We start from the raw sequence: 23,324 nt of genomic DNA, 5'->3' as shown, positions 1-23,324 counted from the left end.
AAATTACTTTTAATCTCATAATTATGACTTACTGTTTTTTTTTTTTTTTTTTTGGATTGCAAAAAGCATCAAACTTCAACATTTTATCATCCCAGGTGACATGGAGCTGTATGAATGTGGACAAGCTAAAAATGCTAACTATTAGCATCACTGTTAGCTGTTTGACAGTGACGCTCCCGTTCCTTTCCGCTCCGGTTTAGTCAAAGAAAAGCAGCAGGTGGCGCTCTGTTCACAGTGCTCAACCAGAGTTCATGTACATTTATTCTTTAACATGTTGTGGAACATATAAAGATCTCATACTGAAGAAACAAAGTCATTTTTCTCTCTTTACATTTGTTTACAACTGTTTCTGAAGCGGCGTCGGTGAAACCCCGCCCCCACAGCCTGTACACGCAGTCCGTCAAATCAAACGTACCCGCCTCCCTCGGACACATCCTGAAATTGTCAGCCGCTGTGACCGGCGCCCTCTGCTGGAGCTGCAATGTACATATTTACAGGAGGATGTTGGTGGGAACAGAATGGGATGCAGCTCCGCCCACATCGCCTCATTCCGCGGAGGCGAAGCGGCGTTTGAACTGCGGATGGTTCAAAAATTCACATTTTAAAAAAAAACAAAAAACGTCAAAACAAACTTATTGCACCAGAACAAAGAACACAACTGAACATCAGTGTTTCCTCCGTCATAACACGTTAAAAAAAGGATGTTTATCTACAACCCTGACCCCGCCCACAAACAGCAAGCCCCGCCCACACGGAGCAGCCCTGCAAACGGAAAGAAATGAGCACGCTTGTTTTAAAAAATTAAGAGCATTCCATCCCCGTCGCTGTCCGTCAAATCACTTTGGTTCAAACAAAACAAAAAACTGAAAATTTTTAGAAAATTAAAAAGTATTAAATATTTTTTTGTATTAAAATTATTTAAAAACCCCAAATAAACATCTGTGGATGGAACCGAGGAGCTTTATATATTCTATATATTTTCATTTCTACGTAAAAACTTCTGTCTCTTTAAATAAAAATAGAATCGGACCCGGTGGGTCCCACTGAGCACGCTCCATGGTGGTCTGTGTGTCACGAGCGGCTCAGCTTGAACAGCACTTCGCACATGATGGCCGCCACCGCCGAGTTGAGGGCCGACGACAGCGAGATGTCCAGCAGCCGGCTCTCGTACAGGACGAACTCCGGCCGGTTCTCCTCCACGCTCGCCACGGCCAGCAGCGCCTTTGCCGCGCGGCACATCATGTTGATGCTGGGCGGCTCTGGCGCCATGGCAGCGGCGGCGGTGTGCGGGTTCTGCTGGTACTGCGCCACGGCCAGGCTGTCCTCCAGGAAGCCGATCAGAGTTCCCACGCTGCCCTTCTGCAGTGCGACGGCCCGGGCCGCCGTGGCTTCGCCACGCGCAAGGTTGGACAGCACGGCCACCGCCATCTCCCGGCACACCTGGCTGCGACGCTCGCCCACCAGGCGCACCAGCGTGGCGAAGAGCTGCCGCTGGCGGCTGAAGGGGGGCGTGGCCAGCAGCAGGTCCACGTTGCAGTCCTGGACGCTCAGCTTGCAGAGGCACTCCAGGACGAGCCGCTGAGGCGACAGCGCCGCGGCGCCGCTGGCCCCGCAGAACGGGTCCTGCGCCTCGGCGGACGGACAGACCATCCAGTGCAGCAGCCCGTCCAGCACCGGCAGGACGATGTTCTCGGGGTACTGCGACAGGTCCAGCTGGCCCGACACGTTGGCCAGCGTCACCAGCGTGTTCTCTCGCAGCGCCGCCAGGCAGTCCCACCACCACTCGTCGCGGCTGCAGGCCCGGCCCGCTTCCTCCTCTCGTTGGTAGGTGGGCGGCGCCCGCTTCCTGCGCGGGTGGCTGTGGTGCAGCAGAACCAGCCGGCCCAGGATCAGAACCAGGCCTGGGTGGCGCGACAGGACGGCGTCGTTGCCGGGAACGAAGGAGAGGTTGCGGATGATGTTGGAGACGCAGATGCAGCGTCTGGCCAGGGAGTCCTGCCACGACTCGGCGGTGGACAGCGGCGCCTCGTCCCAGCAGCGCGGCTCGTCCTCCTGGAGGCTGATGGGATTCTGAGCCTCCGCAGGGGCCGGGCGCTGACCTCTGACCTCAGATGGAGAGCCTGGAGAGCAGAAACAGCAACAACCAGGAGCAGCTGATCAATGTTGCAAAGTCTGAAACAGCAGACATTGAAGACCAGTCAGAGCTGCAGACTGGGAGCTCAGCCCCATATTGACCCGTTTACCTCCTTGCTGACCCGTCTGCTCCTCCTCCTGGGCTCGCTGCTCCTCCACTCCTGCGCTCTGCTCCTCCTGCTCCGGGTCTGGGGGGCTGAAGTCTCCGGTTCGGGGCTCAAAGTGCGTCTGGATGTGAGCCGTGGAGTCTCCTCCTCCGGCCTTCCAGTGCAGCAGGCCGCTGATGAAGCCGTTGGGTCGGCTCGGGTCGGCCCGGCGCTCCACCTCCTCCCAGCTCTGCCCGGCCTCCTCCACCCTGACTGGCCGCTTGTCGTACTTGCTGCTCTGCTGAGGGGAATCCTCAGGTTTGGCGTCCTCCGTGTGGAGCGGCGACGGCGCCTCCCCTGGCTCCTCGGGGGTCATCTTCGGGCCCTCGGCCCCGACCTCGTACTCCTGCAGGATGCCGAACATCTGGATGAGGCAGCGGCGATAAAACTCCACGATGAGCTCCAGGAACCCGGGCAGCTGCAGTCGAGAAGCAAACGTTTGGATTTGATCTAAAAAACTTCAGTAAGCTCAGCGTTTCAGGCGCGGCGCCTCACCAGCGTCAGGCTGAACGAGCCCACTGTGCTGTCGTCGTACAGCAGGATGTTGAGGGTGTCCAGCGCCCAGGTGCTCTCCGCCAGGAGCCCCGACTTCAGTGACATCATCACCCGCCAGGCCTCCGGCGTTCCTGACGAAGCCGATCAGAGTGAGGCTCAGCGCGGTTTCACCAACTCAAATTTAAGACTTTAAGGCCGTCATGAATTAAATTTAAGATCATAATAGAAATATTCAGAAGTTGTTAGCTAGCTAGCTAGCAAGGGTATATCAGTTAGCAACAGTTAGCAACCGCCTTGAGCCACAGAACGCAGTGAAGATGTAACAGTAATGTTTCACAAAAAAAATTACTACTTGGAATATGAGATTAAATATTTCTGCCTCAACAAAATTTAAAACCCGTGTTTAATGTATTAAACTTATTGTTTTTAAATTAAGACGTTTTAAGGCCTTAACTTTAGAAACATGAACAGCTAGCTCACTTTATCATTGGGAGATAGTTAGCTAGCTAGTGTATATTAACAGCTAGTTAGCGGTAGCCGCAACAGCAAATTAAATTAAGGCCTTAATCTTAGACATTTAAGACTTTTTAAGGATGGCTTCCTGGTCATGTGACCTCTGTGCGGAGCGGCGCTGGTCTCACCTGTGTCCTTCGCCGTTAGCCGTCGCCGTGGTTTCAGCTTGGGGGGTGTGGCCTCCACGGAGCCGGGCGGGAAAACGACCTCTCTGTAAACAAGGGGGAGGCCCTGATTGGCCGGGGGAACGGTGGGGACACCTGGTTTCTTAACAGGCAGGTAGGGGGCGCCGTTGGGGGACAGGGAGCCCACCGGAGGACGGGGGAACGACGAGGGGCTCTGGGGGCGGGTCACGTGATTTGGGATGGTGGGCGTGGCCTGGAACGAGGAGGGGGGCTGCCTGGAGGGGAGGGGGGGCATGGAGGAAGAGGAGGAGGAAGAAGAGTGGGAGGGGAAGGGAGGTTGGCACTGGTTCAGGTGACTGGGGGCCCACTGGGTGTCGTGTGGGGGCCGGCCCTCCTGGTCTGGGAAGGGGGGCCCCTGGCCCTGCCGGCTGTACAAGATCCCCATCTCTGTCCTGGGGGGCCACAAGCTGGGCTGCGGCCCCCCGTCCGTCGCCGCTGCAGGGGCCGATCCCATCATGCCGTGCTGTGGGGGGGCCTGTCGGTCGCGGCCGTATGGGTACTGGTACTGCCCGGGGACGGGCCGGCGCTCATGTCCTGAAAACCCCCCAGGTCCGGATCCGTAGGGGCCGAAAGGGTCCGGCTGCTGGGAGCCAAACTGCTGCACGGCAAACGCCTCGGCCTCATGACGCTTCGCAGCCGGGAACATGGCCTCCATCGGACGCTTGTAGCCCTGCAGGGACAGAACCAGAACCGTTAGGGACCGTCAGGGACCGGGACTGTCAGGGACCGGGACCGTCAGGAGCCCAGATTGTCAGGGGCCCAGATCGTCAGGGACCAGAACCATCAGGGACCGGGACCATCAGGGACCAGAACCGTCAGGGACCGGGACCATCAGGGACCAGAACCATCAGGGGCCTAGATCGTCAGGGGCCTAGATCGTCAGGGGCCTAGATCGTCAGGGGCCTAGATCGTCAGGGGCCCTCAGGGACCGTCACGTTTTTGAAATATTTTTGTGAAAACCGATGTCAGTGATCCAGACATCATTACACACATCGTCACCGATCACTTCCTGTCCCATGTGACCCAGCTGGGTCACAGGTACAGAGCACTCACCTGCTGCTGGGGGTAAAGGGGCTGATGGGAACTGTAGGCCATACTGTGAGGATACTGCTGACCAAATCCATCGTGTCCGTGCCTGAAGACAGAAACTGAGTTTTATTCAACCACATCACACCAACCTGGTTACATCTAAAAGAAAAAAGTGGGACAGTTTGTGTCGATTCTGATGTACATTAGTATCCATCTATTAGAATCCATTAAATGATGATAACTTGTTGTTCCATTCTGCCTCATATGCATTGAAAAAGCAGGGGTCCTAACAGACAGCCATGTGGAATGCCTCTCAGTTAAACTGAAAGCTTTATCACATTCTCTCACCTCTGCTGGGGGAATCTGTTGGGGGGATACATGCTGGCTTCGTTGGCAGACGGGCCCATGCTGTTCTGGGCGCCAGGGGGCGCCATGCTTCCCTCTGGGCCCATCACATTGTCCAATCTGCACCAGAGTGGCACCAACACTCAACCGGTTTCAGGTTTAGACGTGGCATGAGGGAGCGATAGCGGAGCCGGGTCTTACCTGCTATCGTAGCCGGGGCCGTAGGGGTACTGCGGCCTGGGCCCCATCCCTGATAGGGGGCCGGAGGAGGGTCCGCGGGGGAACATGTCCTGCATCGCACCGCTGGGCATCTGGCTCTGACCGAAGGCCTCGCCGGGAACCGGACCTGAACCAACCAAAATCCCTTTGAGGATGCAGTTCAATTTCTGCGTAAACAGTTTTTCTGCCTGAAAGGAGGGAAACTGAACACTGATGGAGATGCAAGCGGTGATGCAAGTGGATGTAAGTGGATGCTGTCCATACGTGGCCACCAGAGGGCAGCAGAGCTCCTCTTCAGTTTGAACATTTATCCTCAGTCTGGTCTCTCATAGGGGAGAGCAACATGGACTCAGAACTTTAACGGGATATTTTGTGAAACTAATCGAGAATATAAATCAACATTCTCACTATGGTGAGGCCAATAAATTTTGCTGGATGATAAATTGTTCTGTACATTATTACGATAAATGACAATATTCTTGTTTTGAGACCATTTTCAAGTAATATAATAATGCAAGAACACATTCCCAAAGATCAATAAGCTTTAAATTCTTATGAACATTTAACTCAAGACTTGGAAGTCTTTAAATATCCAAAACAAACAACAAAATAAAATGAATTATGAAGTTTCTAAAAGGCAAAATTATCCTTCAAAAAAAGGTCCAGTTGAGACCAAAGCACCAAACTAACGACCAGCAGAGAGAAAACAAAAACGATAAATTATGCAAATGGAAATTATTGAGCTCATTTAAATTTATCCTGTGATTAATGATTATTGTGACAGGTCTAATTATGACAACAAATTATAAGGATAAATTCTCACGCCTAGCTTTAGCTTGAATTTTATGTACATTTGTTTATTAGTAAAGAAACGGATGTTTATTCCACTTCCTGCTATGAATTCTGGGAAATATGTTAAGAGTGAGAGCTGAGCGGCTCTCCTCACCCTTCCTCGGGGCTCCATACGGGTCTTTGCTGGCGTCGTATTGCATTCTCATTGCGGGTTCTGTTGGAGCCGCCCCCTGCTGGTAGGGGCCCCCGCCGGGCCCCGGGCCCCGCTTGCTGTGGAAGGCCGGGTCGCTGCCTTCAGAGAACGGGTCCTGGACGCTCACGCCTCCCATGGTCCTGCAGGCAGACAAACAAATGCTGAGTCATGTTCACAGAAAACGAGCTAATAAGGTTTGGACACGATGTTGCTTTAGACGCCCCTCCCCCACCTGTTTCCAGGCTGGGCAGCCATCTGGTTGTGCGGGGTGGACGAGCGGGTCGGGGGCTTCGGGTCCACCGGAGCGTCGGTGAGGGAGGAGCTGCTGGACTGGGGCGTGTTGGGGCCCTGAAACGAGCCCGAATTCGCTGCAGAGACAAACAAAATGGCGTCGATACGTCCTCAAAGTTTTAGACGCTCAACACAAACCTGACCGCCGCCTCCACCCAAAACGCCTTAATCCTACAAACCGGAGCCATCTTTACTCGATAATTATGTCTCATATCTTTGTGGGGTCAGTAATAAACATCATCACTGTAAAATAATTCATGTTTTCAAAATTTAGATCCCAAAATTAAACTGGTTATCATTAGTTATCCTTGACTCTTTCCAAAATGGCTCCAGCTTAATGAGGCTGAAACAAATTATTCCATCTGTGCAGAACCTGTACAGGTCAAAGGTCAGGGACACACACTGTGTGACTGTCACCTTCAGGTTGGCGCTACAGAGACAGTAACTTTGCTTTTATCCAACTGTCATGTGAATTTTGTTCACTTTTAAAATGTTGCAAAAAAGAAATAAAAAGAAAACGCATTTCCATCAGTGTGATGGTCCATCCATGGAAGTTCTTCCTGCTGATCATCAGCAACACGTTTTGTTGTCCCTGCAGAGTGGAATCACTGCGGCATTGTGGGTAACTGGGTCAAACTGAGGTCACTAATGTTTATATTTACACTGAGTTCACGGCTGACAGCTCACCGAAAGTCCATTACATAATCCCATCCGAGTGAGTGTGAGTGTGTGTGTGTGTGTGTATGAAACAGGATCCCTGACAGCAGCTGCTTCCTCTTACAGTTCAGCATCGTCTTACCAGGAGAAGGCGGTTGACCCTTGACCTGCAGGGCCTTCTTGGCGTCTCCGGCGCCAGCGTCAGGCGGAGGCTCCTCCCCTCGCTCCATCTTGCACTCGTAGGCGAACAGGTACTGGATGTACTGCTTCTTCAGGGAGCTGGCCGAGCTGCTGGACGTCCCGACGCTCAGCAGCGATGACAGCTCCCGCCACTTCTTGTTTTTGTTCACCTGAGGAGGAGAAACACGGTCCAGTTTGGTCCAGACAGAACCAAGCAGAACCGAGAGGAGAGCGTCTCACCATGGCCAGGCCACCGATGGCTCGCACCGCCATGTAGAGCCGGCACAGGTCCAGCGGCTTCCTGCCGACGGCCGGCAGGGTGGCGACGGGCGTCTCCCTGTCCTCCATGAAGGACAGGTAGCGGTCGACCCACAGGCGGCGCTCCGGCTCGCTGCCCATCTCGTACAGCTTGGTGATCTTCTCGTTGGTCATGGTCGCCACGTTGGGCTTCTGCTGAGAGAGGCGGCGGATCAAGACTCAGGAGAAACGGAGGAAAATGGTTCTGTCTCTTTAAATAACTTCAGTTACCAACTGTTACACTTCTATGGAGAGAAATTAGTTACAATATTATTATTGTAAGTGAAGAACGTTTCAAAAATTTAAATTTGTAAAAACAAAAAAAAAAAAACATTTAAAAATAAAACTTAATGTCTGAGTTTCCGAATGTTAAACCTACAGTAACAGATTTTCAGATTTTATTATTTTTTTATTATTTTTTCAGATTATTTCTCCAATTTCTATTTTTTCTTTTGAGACAGAGTTTTACAAATGTAATACTTTTTAATCTGTGTGTTAAAAGTAGAAAGTGTTGCGATCACAAAGAGAACTGAAATATGAAAAAATTGGAAAAAATAAAATCTGCACAAATGTAGGTTCAACTACTCCAAATATATTGCAAATTACTTTCACAACGTATTTTTTGACTGATAAGTTTTTCAAATTCTGACTTTATCATTGACTTAATTTATCGAGTTTTTGAAACATGTTCTTTGCTTGCAGTATTAATATTGGCACACATTTCTCTCCATACATTTCTTTAGCGTTGTAGGCGGGGCTTACTGGGCTGGACGGGGTCCTGAGCCAGGCGGGGCTGCCGATGCTGTCGCTGTCTTCCCCCACACAGGACGACACGCTGGCCGGGCTGGGGGACATGGGGCAGGCGGCGCTGGGGGGCGGCACCACACACTGCGAGCCGTAGCTGTCCTGCTGCAAACACACACGGCCACACACTCAGGTTTAAAGGAAGTTTTTACTAAAAAAAACTGAACAGTTTTGGTCCTGGAATAATTTGAGCTGCCAAGCAACATGGTGGAAATTAGTTTCTTCAGGAATTAAAGATTAAATATGAGAAATTGGCTTGTTTGGAAAGAAAAGAAAAGTGATGTAAACGTCTACCACCTGGAACCAATAGGAAAATTCAGCTGCAGTACCAACATTCACGCCAAAGAGGGCAGCACTGAGACAGTTTGAGACCAAATATTGCATCATTAAACAACTTGACAGATGTATAAAGATAGAACATTTAAGGAGACAGTTTATCTGTAAAAAATAGATTTGGGGTTTAGTTACACTGTAAGTAAGATGGGAAATTAATCCAAGCCGATTATCCATTTCCAATATTTATTTCACGTTTTATTTGTAGATTTTTTTCTCACTTTCCATAATCTGTATTTAGTTAACACAATGTTTATATTTATTCTCTCCTCTAACTTCATTTTTTCAGAATCTATATTAATTTAATATTTTCCTTTACTTGCTGTTTTTAATCAATCATTTATTTGTTAAACCAGGAGGTTTTTGTATGCGTTGTTGTGTATCATGTCTTTGTTCTTTTTTATGTCTATGTGGACCATGAGTCTGTAGAAATAAATCAAATCAACCTTCATTTTGGTTGGATCAGCAGCAGAACCGACGGCATCTCGGAGCTCGACCCGCTGCTTCAGGTCATGACTTCCTGTCCCGTCTGCCGCCATCATCCCTAATCCTGCAGGGATGGAGAGAAAAACAAAACACAGATGATGGATTATAATCCCTGAGGTGCCGATGATTCCTGGGTGCTGATGATTCCTACCTGGAGCGGTGTAAGGCGGGCCCTGAGGGGTCATCCTGCCTGAGCTGCTGAACGGACCTCCAGAACCTCCAGAAGCTCCAGAACCTCTCATCGCTGTCATAGCTGAGTAGCTGCCCTGCCTGGATATTAAACAAAACCGATCAATATTAATCCCAGAGGTAACTCTGGGTGATTAATCAATTTAGTCAATTATTATAGTTCTTGTTTTTTGAAAAGATCTGGATTTCTTTTGCACCAATAGAGTCTGTGTGTTCCCATAATTCAGAGTGATGTCAGGGCAGCCATTTTATCTGACAACCACAGAAGAAGAATAAAATTCTACTTTGAACAAAAAAACACATGAACTGAGCTACTCACTCAGATCCTAAAAACAAACAAAAAAAAACTTTTTATCCATCATTTTAAGACACTGTTTTTGTAAAATTTTACGGCTTTTTCTCATGATTAAACAAAAATTTCGTAGTTTGGCTCTAAAACTCTTAGAAGACATGAGTGAAATAAAAGCCACTTTTCTGTCGTTTGTAATTTTTTTAGAGAATAATAAAATAAAAGAAAATAACTAAAATGGAAATTGGATCCCGTTGTATTTTTCATTTTAAGCCGAGGTCATAGGGTCAGAGGTCATGGCTTCCTTTAAATCTTTTATTTTCTGTCCACAATATTTAAACTTTCAGACAGTTGGCCTCCACCCAGCAGGGGGCGCTCTCTCCTCCAGAGTGTCTCCTGTTTCTCACCTGCTGTGAGCGCTGAGGGAGGCGTTGGTGCTCGGTCCAGAGTTGGGGCCCATATCTGGCGGCTTGCAGCTGGCGGTGGCCCCACGGGGCCTCATGCCCTGGCCGGTGGCCTGCGGCATGTTGGGAGAGGTGGGGGCCGCGGTGCTGGGTCCAGTTGTGTAGGGGCGGCCCCCAGCTCCGGGCCCGGGGCCTCGGCCCGACGGGGTTGAGGGGCCCTGCCCGTGCATGGGGCCAGCGGTGTTCAGCCCCATGCTGTTAGCCAGGCTGGGGCCCGAGCCGGGGCCACTGTAGCCGGCTGCAGGGGTCCCGCCGTAGTGAGGGGGCCGAGGGTAGGTACCTGAGGAACACACAAGTTTATTCCTCTGTAGCTTCAAGGGCCACAGCAGAGCAGGCAGGGGCCCAAAACACGACTAGTTTCTCGATAAGAAACTTTACTCAAATCTTTTATTCGAGTAAAAATGTATTTGGTTAAAAAGTTACTCAAGTCCTGAGTGAATAATCAAAACATCAATAAATATTTAAAAATTACATCATCAAACCGAAATAAAAATTTATGTGAAAATGTTGGTATTTTAAGGAACAAAATGAAAATAATTCATATAAGCAGCAAAACTATTAAACAAAAAAAAACAAGTAGAAAATAACAAAATCCGGCAAAAGAAATGTTTTCCCAATCAATTCCTTTCAATATAAAAGAAATTGATTTCATAAAGTTTTTGTTTTTCATAAAATCTAGTTAAAAGTTTTGTTGTGAAACTTTTAAAACAAGTTTGATCTTCATTCAATTAAGTTGCAATTTTTACTCCAGTAAAGAAGTAATATTTAATAATAATTCAATTAAATTTATTTATTATTACCAATTCACAACAAATATTGTATCAAAGAACTTTAAAGAATAACAGAAGTTCAATCAGACATTTTAATTGATCCCAGTGATCAGACAGTCAGCAGCTCAGGTAACTGTGACTAGTTACTATCAGCTCTGCTCATGTCCCACCTGGGGGGCCGTAGGAGTGGCTGCCCTGCTGGTAGGAGCCGTGGAGCCCGGGGCCAGCCGGTGCTGGGTTGGGGGACATGGGGCCGAAATGTGGCCCCTGGTTGCTGCGCTGCATGGAGGGAGGGAAACCTGAAGAAGAGCCAAACAGCGATCAGAGAAAACATCAACGCTCTGGGGCCCAACATGGAGGCAGGGGCCGAACCTCGGTCTGGAGTCATGGCCGACTGGGAGGAGTGGGGGCCGATGTCTGATCCAGACACCTGGGGGCCCGCCTGGGGGCCTGAAACACACAGAACCAGAGTTAAAACGACAAGGTCACAGCATTCGTCTTCATCATCTTCATCTGCTTCATCCCACCTGGACCACTAGTGGGGGACAGGGGCCCCGAGCGGGACCCAGCAGGGGACAGCGACGGGGACGGAGAGGGACCCGTTCGGGCCGGAGGGGGGAGGCGCGGCGAAACGTGGGGAGAGAAAGGAGAGCGGGCCCCCGGAGTCCCCTGGTCGCCCTGAGTGCTGCCAGAACCGGAGGCCCCTGAACTCACCGCCGCCTCGGTGCCGGTCAGCAGGTCATCGATGGAGCGGGAGAGATCCTGGAGGAGAGAGGGGCGGAGCTTAACAATGGGGGGTGGGACTTAACACGAGGAGGCGGAAAACATCAACAGTTTTAACTAAATACTCAATACTGTTCAAAATGAGACGAAGAAAAAAGAAAAACAGAAAATAGAAAGACAGAAAAAAGAAAAAGAAATAGAAAGATGGAAGGAAAAGAAAAATGAAAGAAACTTCTTGAAGAAACAAACCGCAAGAAGAAAAAGAGAAAAATAAAAAAAGAATAAGAGGAAAAAAAGAGCAAGCAAAAAGAGAAATCCAGAAAGGAAAGACGAAAGAAAGAGAGTAAAAGAAAAAAGAAACAAAAAGATAAAAGAAAAAATAAGAGACAAAAAAGAAAAAGACAAAACGAAAACTTTTAAACCAGCCAATCAGAGCCCTCCCCCTCCAACAGCTCCACCAATCAGTCGTCTGTGTTTCTCTGCGAGGACCAGATGCAACCAGGTGTTTACAGCCGCATCGGTTCTGATCGCCCCGTTTCTGGAGTCCTGGATTAGAACCAGAACCAGAACCAGACTCCTGGAAGCAGCACGGCAAGCTCACAACAACCAGCGTCAAAATAGATGATGAAACCTGATGTCAGAGAGGAGAATCAGGTTGCTATAGCAACCCAAAGGCCTCAGATGGAGCAGAGACAGTTTGATTGAAGCAGTCAATCAAACTGGTAAATAGATTTCTGTGGCAGCGCTGCTTCATCATCCATCTACTGGATTCTAGCCTCAGACTGGGCCGTGTCTGTGTGTGTGTGTCTGTGTGTGTGTGTGTCTGTGTGTGTGTGTGTGTGTGTGTGTCTGTGATTCATTTCCACTCCTCCATACGAGACGAGATGAGATGGAGGACGTTCTCTAATCAAACAGGAAACCTCAGAAACCTCTGATCTCTGCTCTGCTCATTACTGAGGCCTCTCAGCACAGCTGAGGATCTTCTCAAACCAGCCGTCGCCACGGCAACCGCATCAGCAGCACAATTTCAGATGGAGCGATGAGAGGAAGAGGACGGCGGCGCAACATCAGAGACGAAGAGACGGCGAGAAAGAGGACGGATCGCAGCTGGAGGCGACACACTTAACGGGAGAAACAACTGAACCAGAACCTACAGAACTGAACCAGAACCTAAAGAACTGAACCAGAACCTACAGAACTGAACCAGAGCCTAAAGAACTGAACCAGAACCTAAAGAACTGAACCAGAACCTACAGAACTGAACCAGAACCTAAAGAACTGAACCAGAACCTACAGAACTGAACCAGAACCTACAGAACTGAACCAGAACCTACAGAACTGAACCAGAACCTACAGAACTGAACCAGAACCTAAAATTGAGAATTCCTTCCTATTCAGATGCTTTTACCTTTTCTTCTTTGTAGATAAATAATAATTTGTGTTGTAAAACAGGATGTGAGGTGCTTGAGGAGCCGCTGACTCAGCGATTTGTTGTGAATCATCATTATTTCTGCTGGTCTCCCAGCAGGAAGCTGCAGCCGCTCAGAGCGTGATCTCTGCAGATTTCAGCGGCCAGGAGAAACTGACGGCGTCATTATGGACGAGGACAGGGAGCTGCAGGACAATCTGGCAGCAAACGCAGCAGCGCAGCCTGAAATCTGCTCAATCTGCCTCACAGTCAGAGTCTGAATCACAACAACAAACAGCTCAGCGCTCTAAAATAACTCCGCGGTGACCCATCATGATCAGCTTTTCAAAATAAAACGTCTGCCTCAGGTCACTTCAGGTCACCAACCCAAACATTTGATCTGAATTCAGAGTTTCTGAGTCTGACTCACCGGCAGACTGGACGGCCTCTCCTGCTGGCTCAGGTCCTCCTGGTTCGATTTCCCAGGAGTCATTGCTGCAGACTTGACCCGCCCCCCATATGCCTCCTGAGGAACTTCCTGCACGAAGCACAGAAAAACACACTGTTAGTCCCAACATCCCAATTATAAAAATCAGCAGCAGTTTGACTTTTAATCATGAACTTTAAAACACAAAGAGATTCTGATTGTTAAACTCAACCAATCAGCTTCAGTCTGTGGAGCTCCGCCCACAAATTAAAATCAACCAATAAGCTTCTGTCTGCGGAGCTCCGCCCACAAGTTAAATCAACCAATCAGCTTGTCTGAAAGGCTTTCAGGTTCTGATTTGTCCATTACAAAAGTTATTAAAGATTCTGTTTATATTTTTGGCAAGTGTTAAAAAAAGATGGATGGACAGACAAATAGTTCAGAACAGTTCTTCAACAGTTTTGATGTTTTTTTTTTATCTAATCCTGACGACGACTTGCTCTGTGGTCGTTGTCTCCATATCGTTGCCATGGAGATGGCGTGTCCTACCTGGGGCGGCAGCGGGCAGGGCTGCATGTACGGCGGCTGGCTGGGGGCGGCCGGCTGCTGTTGGGGGGGGCTGAAGTACGGCGGCTGGCCGGGCTGGCTGAAGCTCAGGTTCTGTTGCTGCTGCTGGCCGTACTGGGAGCTCATCTGGGGGAAACCCAGTCTCAGAGGTCAGAGGTCAACAGTAACGTCTCTCTGGTCATACAACTTCTACAAACCAAATTAATTTGAGCAGGGTTCCCCCCAGAAAATTTGCTAAGCCTGGTGGTCGGGGCGTCGAGGCGGTCCACCGTGTTTTTGTATTAAAAGATGTTAAGTTGACAGGAAATGTAAAAGTATTACTGTGTAATTATATGTTACGGGAAAAGATCTCCAGTGAAATGCTATTAAACCCACAACTAGTATTAAAACAACAAATTTGCACTTCTGTTTAATCCAAATTAAGTCAGTGGCTCCATCAGGGCCCCAGGGCTTCAGGGGCCCCATAAACGCAAATAGTTTAAAACAGACCACAGATACATAAATGTAAGATTTGTTTATTGAGATGATCAATGCTGTTAAATATGATTCAATTGTTTAGGCATAGATAAATGATTTTAAATTGTTTAATATTTAAATACAAGATTTTAAGGAGCTGGCAAGTTTACTTTGTAAAACTTCAAAGAACAATATTCATAGTTAGAGTGTTTTGTTACCATAGTAACAATCTAATGCTGTGAGTTTAATCTTTGAATTTACAAATACAAATGAGTAAACTGCGATTATAACTTATTGCTTTTTAGGCTGGCCAATTAAACTACTCCCTTCTCCCATGTTTCACTAAATCTAACACAGAAGCTGTTAGAGGTGCTGATATTTTTAGGAACAAAAGGGGCCCCTACGTCTGATTCTGCTCCAGCCCTCATGCAGCCATGGACCGGCCCTGCATGATGAGGTAATCTGCTGCACTACGCAGAGATGAGCAACAAAAGGGAGATTTAATTCAATGCTGTTAATGTGCCTTTATTAGCTCTTCCATTTTGTGTCTGTTGAGTTTTTAATAAGCGTCACAGAAACTATTCTGGTTGGTCAAGTTTATGGGACGAGTTTCTCAGATCTCTGTGCGGCTGCGCACATTATCTCCAAGTAGACAACGCATTTGATATGGTTTGATGCATCGTGTAACCGGAAAAATAATACTAAAAATAATAATAACACAATATATAAAATCAGCGTGGTGTGTGACTCTGAGGAGAGCGTTAAAGCTCCTCACCGGGCTGAACCTGCATGATCAGGTTAGCGCTGCTCCTTATCCACAAACGCTCCGGCCAACCGGGACCACAGACATAAACTTTACAGGGAAGAGACACAGAGCCACACGCTGGGCAGCGCGTTGAGATGTAAACGGCGCATATAATTGTTCGTTCACAAAGATAAATCATTCTCACCACTCCACAACGCGCCTCTGAATTCGCTACAAGTTAGTCCTGCGGTTCACATAGAGCTGTACAACCAGAGCTAACGCGGCGGGTTTTAAACTCTTACCTAGAGTTCTCCAAAGGATCATAATTCCTCATAGTAGGTTGATGTAAATATCCATACAGGTCAGCCTGTGTCCAGTTTGAGTGATAGGAGGCGCGCGCGATCCCGCTGAGGTAAAGCAGCGGCAGCGCGAGGTAAAGCGCAGAGGCGCCAGCGGTGTGATTGGTCCACGCGCTCTTATCTTTTTAAATGCATAAACTGCAGGCAACGGCAAACAGAAAACTATTTATTATAAACCTACCCTTTAGGAAAAAATATGCTCTGCTAGTGAAATGCTGAGAGCAAAAGAGACGCTTGCAGCCCGGCTTTAAAAAATATATATATATATATTATTATTTTTTTTATTTTCCTAGAAAAGTAAACAAGCAACGCTTAGCCTGGCGGTGGGGCTAGTAAAGCATGGCGGGCCGCCAGGCTTATAATACACTGGGGGAAACCCTGTTGAGGATTTCTAAATATTTTTTAACTTCCTCTTAAATTATGATTTTTTTATATTTTCTGCTTAACATTTTTAAATACTATAATTTAGACATTAAACGTTTTATTACCATTGATCGGTTTAAGTGGATAAATATATTTTTTGATTCATTTGAAGTTACTTCTTAAGAAACTAAATGTAATAAATGTACCAGTTTAAAAAATGTCATCTGACATGTAACTCACAGAGTGCATACTTTGCACAATTTCTATAATTTTTTAATGCATTTTAAAATTGGAAAATTTAATTTTATTTAAGAATAATTATTTTATGAGATGTGAGGAACACCTTCCAGGAGATTTCAGTCTAACCAACCAGAAGCTGAAAAGGAAAATTTGTGGATGCAGAACAGAACTAAAGGGTCGTATCCCCTACTCCAGCATCTCTAACCAAACAGTCAAACTGATTTAAAGAGGAGCAGCAAAAGCAAAGGAGCTGGATTAGCACAGCTAGCCAAGAAGTGATAGCATCATCCAGGATTATTCTCTCTGCTGCCTGGAGATTAAGATGCTAGCATGCCAGGAAACAGTCTTCAGTCAGAGGCTTATAAAGGTTTGTAGTAGCGTTGACTGCTACAGGAAATACCTCATTAAATTAGTGTAAACGTCTTCTCACTCGTTTTCAGACAAATACAATAGCTAAAGTGACTGATTCTTATGCTGCAAAACGTGTTTTTAATTGATTTGTTCAAAATAAAGAATGTATTTTTATGAACAATTTTAAATTGTTTGTTTTTACTGAAAAACATCCTCTATCCCCTATTACACTCACTATTCTGACTTCACTTATTTATTCAAGCTGTTAGAGAAATTTCACATGCAGCAAAACTAAAGAGTGGAAAACTGAGGAATGAAAACTTTTCAGTCTTTAGCAGAAAACATCCAAAGCTTCAACCAAATCCTCAGACAGTCGAACATCCGCGGCTCAGAATCGTCGTTTTTGTCAGAAATCATCCAGGAAGGCTGAAAAGCAGCAGAAGCCTCAGACCCAAATCAGCAGTCTGGAGTCTAAAAATAACCGGCTGGAGTCCAGAAATAGGCCGACCCAGAGCAGCCGGGCCCGACCCGCTCCACTGCAGCCGTCTGCTCCGACATGTTGAGACGGAGACGCCTCACCTCAAGGTTTAGGAGTGTTTAAATGGGTCGGGGAGGAGAATGATGACCGATAAAACACCCACAGCTCACTAAGATTACTGTACAGTTACATTTGTTACTCAGATTTATGTGAATCATCACCTCAGAGACACAACATGGTGACTTTCTCTTAAAGAGAGAGAGAATGTGTTGATTCTAGATGAAGGTAAATGTGGATGGACACAACTTGTTTTTTCAAGTTAAGCAGAAGAAAAAACAGAAAAAAAGAAGCAAAAACTAAGTTTATGTTGGTTTTCTAACACCTGTACACAGTTCAGGTTCATCAGGTTGTAGCTTCTGTTTTACAACTCCCACTTAATAATATATGGAGTTCCTCAGGGTTAGCATCTCGGCCCATTTCTGTTGCACTCTGATTGTTTCTAAATAATTTGACTAAAGTTGTTTGTCCTTAGCAGAGATTCTCACGGTTTTCAGCCTCGGCCAAATAAAAAGGTGGAAAACTCAAAGAAAAGGTTTCACTTTAGAAGATCTTCATTTATACAAATTATTTTGGAGCTCGCCATATTTTTATTATTTACTCCTGTTTTTTGTTGTTTAATTACATAAGTAGATGAGATAGATGTTTTTTTCTACATTAATATGACTAATATGACAATATTTAGGTAGTGAATCTTTAATGGTAACATGAATTTACTGCTTTTAACAATATTAACATAAAAATGTGATTTATTGATTTATTTATAGAGCTGAGAGTGTTCAACAGTTCATTTTATCCAGCTTTGTGGTATAATAATCCAAATGGCGGCTCCTACCTGCTGCTGAGGGTACTGCATCCCTCCCATTACCATCTGCCCCCTGCCAGACATTCCCATGGGGTATCTGTGGGGCGATGGGGAGCTGTAGGGTTGTCCAGGGTACGGCGCCCCCTGCTGCTGGGAGTACGGGCTGTTGCTCATCCCATAGAGCTGAGCGCGCTTCATTGCCATCGGGTCCATCGGCGCCACCTGCAGGCAATGGCAAACAGAAAAATAGTGAAGCTATTTCTATAAATTAGACTGAAAAATCTAACAAACATTTGCTAAATTCGCTTTAAAAACCCACAGATAAAATATACTGCTCAAAAAAAATAAAGGGAACATTTCACTTTAATTTTGTGTGGCTCCAAATCCAGGCCTCCATTGGTTAATAAATTTAATTTCCATTGATGATTTTTGTGTGATTTTGTTGTCGGCACATTCAACTTTGTACAGAACAAAGTATTCAATGAGAATATTTCATTCATTCAGATCTAGGATGTGTTATTTGAGTGTTCCCTTTATTTTTTTGAGCAGTGTACATAAAGAAACAATAATATTTAAAAAAATCAATTATTTATTATTCAGTAACTATTACATTCATTTAGCATAAAAGCTGCCTCACACCTTCTGATTTTAATTGGCAATTAGTTCTGTTTTGGAAATTGTATCATGAAATTTTATATTATGACATAAATCTGATGATGAATACTGAAAAACATATTACATTTATAAAAAAATTAACATTTATTTTTAAAATTATCTTTTAAATATTTTTTTTTTCTTTTTCCCTCCAGCTTTCTGATCTTCATTGTGGGCTTCACTTTGAAAAACACTGTCACAGATTCTGATAAACTATCAATTATTAGCTATCAGTATCATTAACAGAAGTATCCCAATTTAATATTTTTCTGATATTTCTGATATTCTACAGCCCAACTTCAATCAACCTTTATTTTACCAGATATTAAGAATGAGTTCTTATTCACAATAACTGCCTGATGCAATAAGCAATAAATATTTTCTCATGAGTTAAAACAAACTCAATAATTTCCATCTGCATGACTAGATAACCAACTCTTCTTTTTAAATACAATCTTGTTTACAGAGATTTCATAATTCGTTCTTTTTTAAATTTTTGTTTATTTTGGACATTTAAAATATCGCCCAGTTCCAGTGTTAAATATTTACAAGAAATTAAAGTTATTGATTTTTGAGAATGTGTACTTGCATTATATGACTTGAAAAACTCAAAACAGCAATATTATCATTTATCACGATAATTTCTGGGACAATGTATCAGCCAGCAAAATCGGTTACCATGACCGATGCAGCCAGTCAACAATCTCATACATTTGTAATCCTATTTATGCCCCAAGCAATAAACAGAATAAAAATAAAATAACTTTAAATATTAAACCTTTCACAGCCTAGTTGTCAGGTAATACTCTTGCCTTATTTAAACACCTTAAAAGTAAATAAGTAAACTTTATTTATATAGCATCTTTTACAGGTTAGAAACTACAAAGTGCTTTATAAAATATAAGACATAAAACATAAAAAAACAGAAAGAGATAAAACACGAAACAAAATAAAACTAATTAGGCAAATCTGGATGTCTTCAGTATTTTACATGCCAAATAAGTTGGCATGTAAAATTTAACTATAAAATGAAGGTATCAAATCATTTCTTTATGTTGGTTCAGTTTTGATCTCAAATTGTATAAAAATCTTCCCAGACAGATTCTGGTTATCATTCAATAAACTCAGAGATAAAATGGTTCTGGCAGAGTTTTGTTTTGGCTGCAGCAGGATGACGAGGGTTTGTGGAGCAGAAAGTCTCCTGCTGCTTCCTCACACTCTGACTGCAGGAGAGCAATCTGAGCAACCTGGGAGGCAACGAGCAACTGCCACGCCTGGATCAGCTCACAGCGAGGCTGACAGGTGAGGAAACACGTTACCAAGGAGACAGAAACAGATAAATCCTTTCTGAATGAACGTAGAAACAGCTGATCAATAACCAGAATGTAAACAAACGATAGTTCTCATCTCAGGTCAGCTAGGAAGCGATTCGGCTGCTTTCTAATTTGATTTGTGGACATAAATGCTTTAAAATAATAAATTAGCAACAACAACAGAGTGCAACTTTGTGCTTTGATCCAGCTAAAGGTTTTCTATCAACATGCAACAAAAATACCTTCCAATATCACAAATTCAATTCTGTTTGTTATTTTCCAATGCACCGTTTAAATAATCTATATTCCTGATCTAACCTGAGGAGTTCAGTTAAAGCTTTCAGAACCACATGCAAAAATGTTCATATCTGCTACACTTTTTCACATTTACCACATTAAAAAAGCACTTTAAATTGTCTAAAGCACCTTGAATTGCCTTGTTGTTGAAAATGTGCTATATTAATCAAATTACCTAACATTTCCTTACCTAAAACTTCAAACTATGATGCATGATCCACTGTCGGGTAGAAAACATCCTTTTTAGTCGCAAACTTTAGAAATCTGAACTTTATGAAAGAGTAGCAACATGTTAAAAAACACATGCATGTCAATTTTGGAGTTTGCTGCAAGCCATGCAGGAGAAAAAAACATCTGGAAGATCATCCTGAACACATCATCCACACACAGTGAAGCATTGTAGTGGCAGCATCATGCTGTGCTGAATTTTTTCAGCAGGAAAGGGGAAATTGGTCAAAGTTTAAGTGAAGATGGGTGAAGCTAAATCCAGGACAAACCTGGAGGAAAACCTGTAGGGTTCACCTTCCAGCAGGACAAACCAATTGAGATCACACTAGAATCATGGGGTAGAAGGCCTAGTCAAAGTCCAGACATTAAGCCAATTGAGAAAAAAAAAAATTTCAGCTGGATACCAGAAGAGACTTGATGATTCTACAAAGTACTCACACTGGGTGGCTTTTTCTTCAAGATGTGTGTAAATTTTCTTCAAATTTTCAATTATTCTCTTATTATTGATGGTTTCATGCAACTTTTAGACGTTCCTACATCTGAATTCTCAAATTAGCATTAAAATATGCAACTTAAATAAAATTTGTTTATTGATGTTTACTTTGGAAAAACCCTTATAGTTCTTTAAATATAACTTAACCTCTATTTTTAAGCTGAGATTCTTGTTAAGGAAATGGTTATTACAATGACTTGTGCTATTAAAAGTTGAAAATTAAAATCCTGCTTGATGTCCCGGACACGGGTGACGGGCTGACCGGTGTCAGAGACTGCTGCCTCCGGCTGGCTGGCAGCTGTAGCTGCGGGGGCAGCTGTGTATTTATCCCGGTGCTGATGGGCACATGGCTAATCTGCATGTGTGAAGGTCAGGGCTCCTGTTTGGAGACTTGGACACTGTGGGCGTTTTGCCCATAAATCTCTGTACAGATCAGGGGCTCAAACCTGGACAGCTTTGATGAATAAAAACTGGGTTTAAGTCACAATTTGGACCGTTTTCTGACTGAAGTGTCGGTGAAAAAAAACGACGTGATGGTCGGCTTTATTGACTAAAAAGACGGGCTAATTAGCATATGATAAGAGGTTACTGGGTGTCAGGGGAGGAATTAGCTGTCAGATCATTTATAACTCCTGTCATCATCTTTTAATGTTCCTAAATGTAGTTAAATTAATTTAAAGCTGATTAAAAATGAGGAAATATAACCGTTAACGGTTGTTTCCGCAAGATCCGCTCGGGCCTACGAGGCTAACATTAGCTTAGCATATCGAGCTAAACACGGAGTCACCTTGGACACAAAATACAACATTTTAGCAATATATTTTACCTCTATTTGGTGATAATCGATATTCCCAATAGAAATAAAGCACGCAGTGTTGTATTTTGTTAAGTAATTAGTCCAAAATACCAGGAATCCGCGTGTCGTGTTGTGAAAATCAGGTCTGTCACCGATACCAGTAGAGCTAGCGGGGTTAGCATAGCGGCTAACTGACAGAACAGACCGTGGTGGGTGTCTTTATCTGGGAAAAACAGACGTTAATTCCGGTTAAATCACCTGAGATCTTCCGCTGCTCGGTCCGTTGTGACCCGGGTGACTCCTCTGTTGTCCTCCCCAACCATGCGCTGCTGCTGATCCGTACTGAGAGCCCGTGTCTTCCGCCGGCCCCACACCCGACTGGTGCTGCTGTACAGCGGGATTACTGTAATCTGAATATCCGCCTCCGTAGCCGCGCATCATCGGGCTCGGAGACGTTAATAACTGGTTCAAAGTCGGCGTAGCCCCCGAAGGGTGCTGCTGACCCTGTCCGGGAAACCGCTGGAATCCTCCTCCGCCTCCTCCAGCCGGAGAACTGGCGGCCACCATAGCCGCTTTGGCAGGGTTAGCGGCCGCCGGGCCCATCAGGCTGTTCCCCTGCCGTGAGGGGCTCATCATGCCCCCGTAGCCGCCGCTCCCGTAGCCCGCTCGGTAGTTCGGATAGTGGTTGTACGGGCTGTTGTTGCTGTAGCCTTCGTGGGAGTTGTGGACCTGGTCCATGGTGCCGTGTACCGTGTGTGCCGCCGCTGTTACCCCAGTCCCTGGGCTTTGTTGTCCGCCATGTTGATCAAAGCAAGGCCCTCCTCTTCCATTCCCATAATAATGATTAAACTGGGAGCTGGTCCCAGTCGGAGGAGGGTTGTTGTTGCTGCTGTTGCTGTCTGATCCCAGGCTGGCATCCATCCGCTCCTCCTCCTCCTCCTGACTGGTTCAGCTGGTGTTGCTCCGCTTGTCGGCTGCTCCCCTCCTGGAGGAGGTTTTCTTCCCCTTCATGGTGCTGCCAGCTCCCGCGATGCTGCTGCTGCTGTTGTTGTTTACAGTGTTGCTGTTGATTCTAGTGCTGATGCTGCGGGCTAAACTGGGAAGAAGATGAGAATTGAGATTAAGGTCACAACTCTAAGATTAAAGTCAAATTCTGAAATTTCTTACAAAGAAACGTGGAAAAATTTCTGGGAAAAAAAGATCAGAAATTTTGAGATTAATCTCAGACATTTTCTAGAAAAAAACAACTAAACCTCTGCACTTGAATAGTAAAAAACTTGTTCTGAAATTTTTAGATTTTCAGTTTTTTTGTTTGTTGCAAAAATCAAGAACATCTCTTACCTTAAAAATTGAAAATTTGCCAGAAATAAAATCGGAAATTTTGAATTAAATATTAGATAATTTCTGTAGAAAATAAGTAAATTTCTGAACTTAAAAAGTCTGAGATTAGGCTCGGCCATTTTCTACAAAAAATTTCCTAGCTTGAAAAATTGAGAATTTGAAATAAGCCTAGAAAGTTTTAGATTCATTTCTGAAATTTTCTGCAAAGATAAAGAACATTTCTGAGCTTGACAAGTTGAAAACTTGCTAAAATAAAATTTAGGAAATTTTTAGATTAATTTTAGAAATGTTCTAGGACAAAACGAGAAAATTTCTGAGTTTGAAAAATTGTAAATTTTGAGAAAAATATTCAGAAATTTTGAAATTAATCTCAGAAATTATTTAGAACTTTTTTATTTTTTAAGATCAGAAAT

At 45.1% G+C, this 23,324-nt stretch overlaps 1 protein-coding gene across 2 annotated transcripts; it reads right to left on the bottom strand.

Moving 5' to 3' along the window:
* Positions 1-228: 228 nt before the first annotated feature.
* arid1b (AT-rich interaction domain 1B) lies at positions 229-22,617 on the bottom strand. Of its 2 annotated transcripts, none has more exons than XM_088001729.1 (22): positions 21,829-22,617; positions 17,820-18,011; positions 13,918-14,061; positions 13,372-13,479; positions 11,338-11,572; positions 11,183-11,260; positions 10,981-11,109; positions 9,984-10,320; positions 9,250-9,368; positions 9,059-9,162; positions 8,238-8,384; positions 7,419-7,631; positions 7,141-7,348; positions 6,283-6,418; positions 6,012-6,190; positions 5,048-5,192; positions 4,850-4,966; positions 4,526-4,607; positions 3,416-4,142; positions 2,775-2,905; positions 2,244-2,697; positions 229-2,120 (listed from the first exon to the last, which is right to left on the bottom strand). In XM_088001729.1, exons 1-22 carry the CDS (start codon positions 22,489-22,491, stop codon positions 1,072-1,074), a joined length of 5,697 nt encoding a protein of 1,898 aa, XP_087857855.1. In that variant the 5' UTR covers positions 22,492-22,617; the 3' UTR covers positions 229-1,071. The 2 variants fall into 2 exon arrangements, with proteins under 2 accessions (XP_087857855.1, XP_087857856.1); XM_088001730.1 differs by having other exon boundaries at positions 7,419-7,628.
* Between the last annotated feature and the right edge of the window lie 707 nt (positions 22,618-23,324).

This window comes from Poecilia mexicana, unplaced genomic scaffold, assembly GCF_051168715.1.
Source record: "Poecilia mexicana isolate PSO_F unplaced genomic scaffold, ASM5116871v1 scaffold_21, whole genome shotgun sequence".
NCBI classification, from domain to species: domain Eukaryota; kingdom Metazoa; phylum Chordata; class Actinopteri; order Cyprinodontiformes; family Poeciliidae; genus Poecilia; species Poecilia mexicana.
The sequence above is the reverse complement of the archived record's forward strand: the minus strand, read 5'-3'. Positions and strand labels throughout refer to the sequence as shown.

Coding starts and splice junctions, on each gene's coding strand:
- arid1b (XM_088001729.1), bottom strand. CDS start 22,491: ATGGATGCCAGCCTGGGATCAGACAGCAACAGCAGCAACAACAACCCT. Junction 11,573..13,371: donor AGAGGCCGTCCAGTCTGCCG/GTGAGTCAGACT, acceptor TCTCTCCTCCAG/GATCTCTCCCGCTCCATCGA. Junction 6,419..7,140: donor GGGTCAACCGCCTTCTCCTG/GTAAGACGATGC, acceptor TTGTCTCTGCAG/CGAATTCGGGCTCGTTTCAG.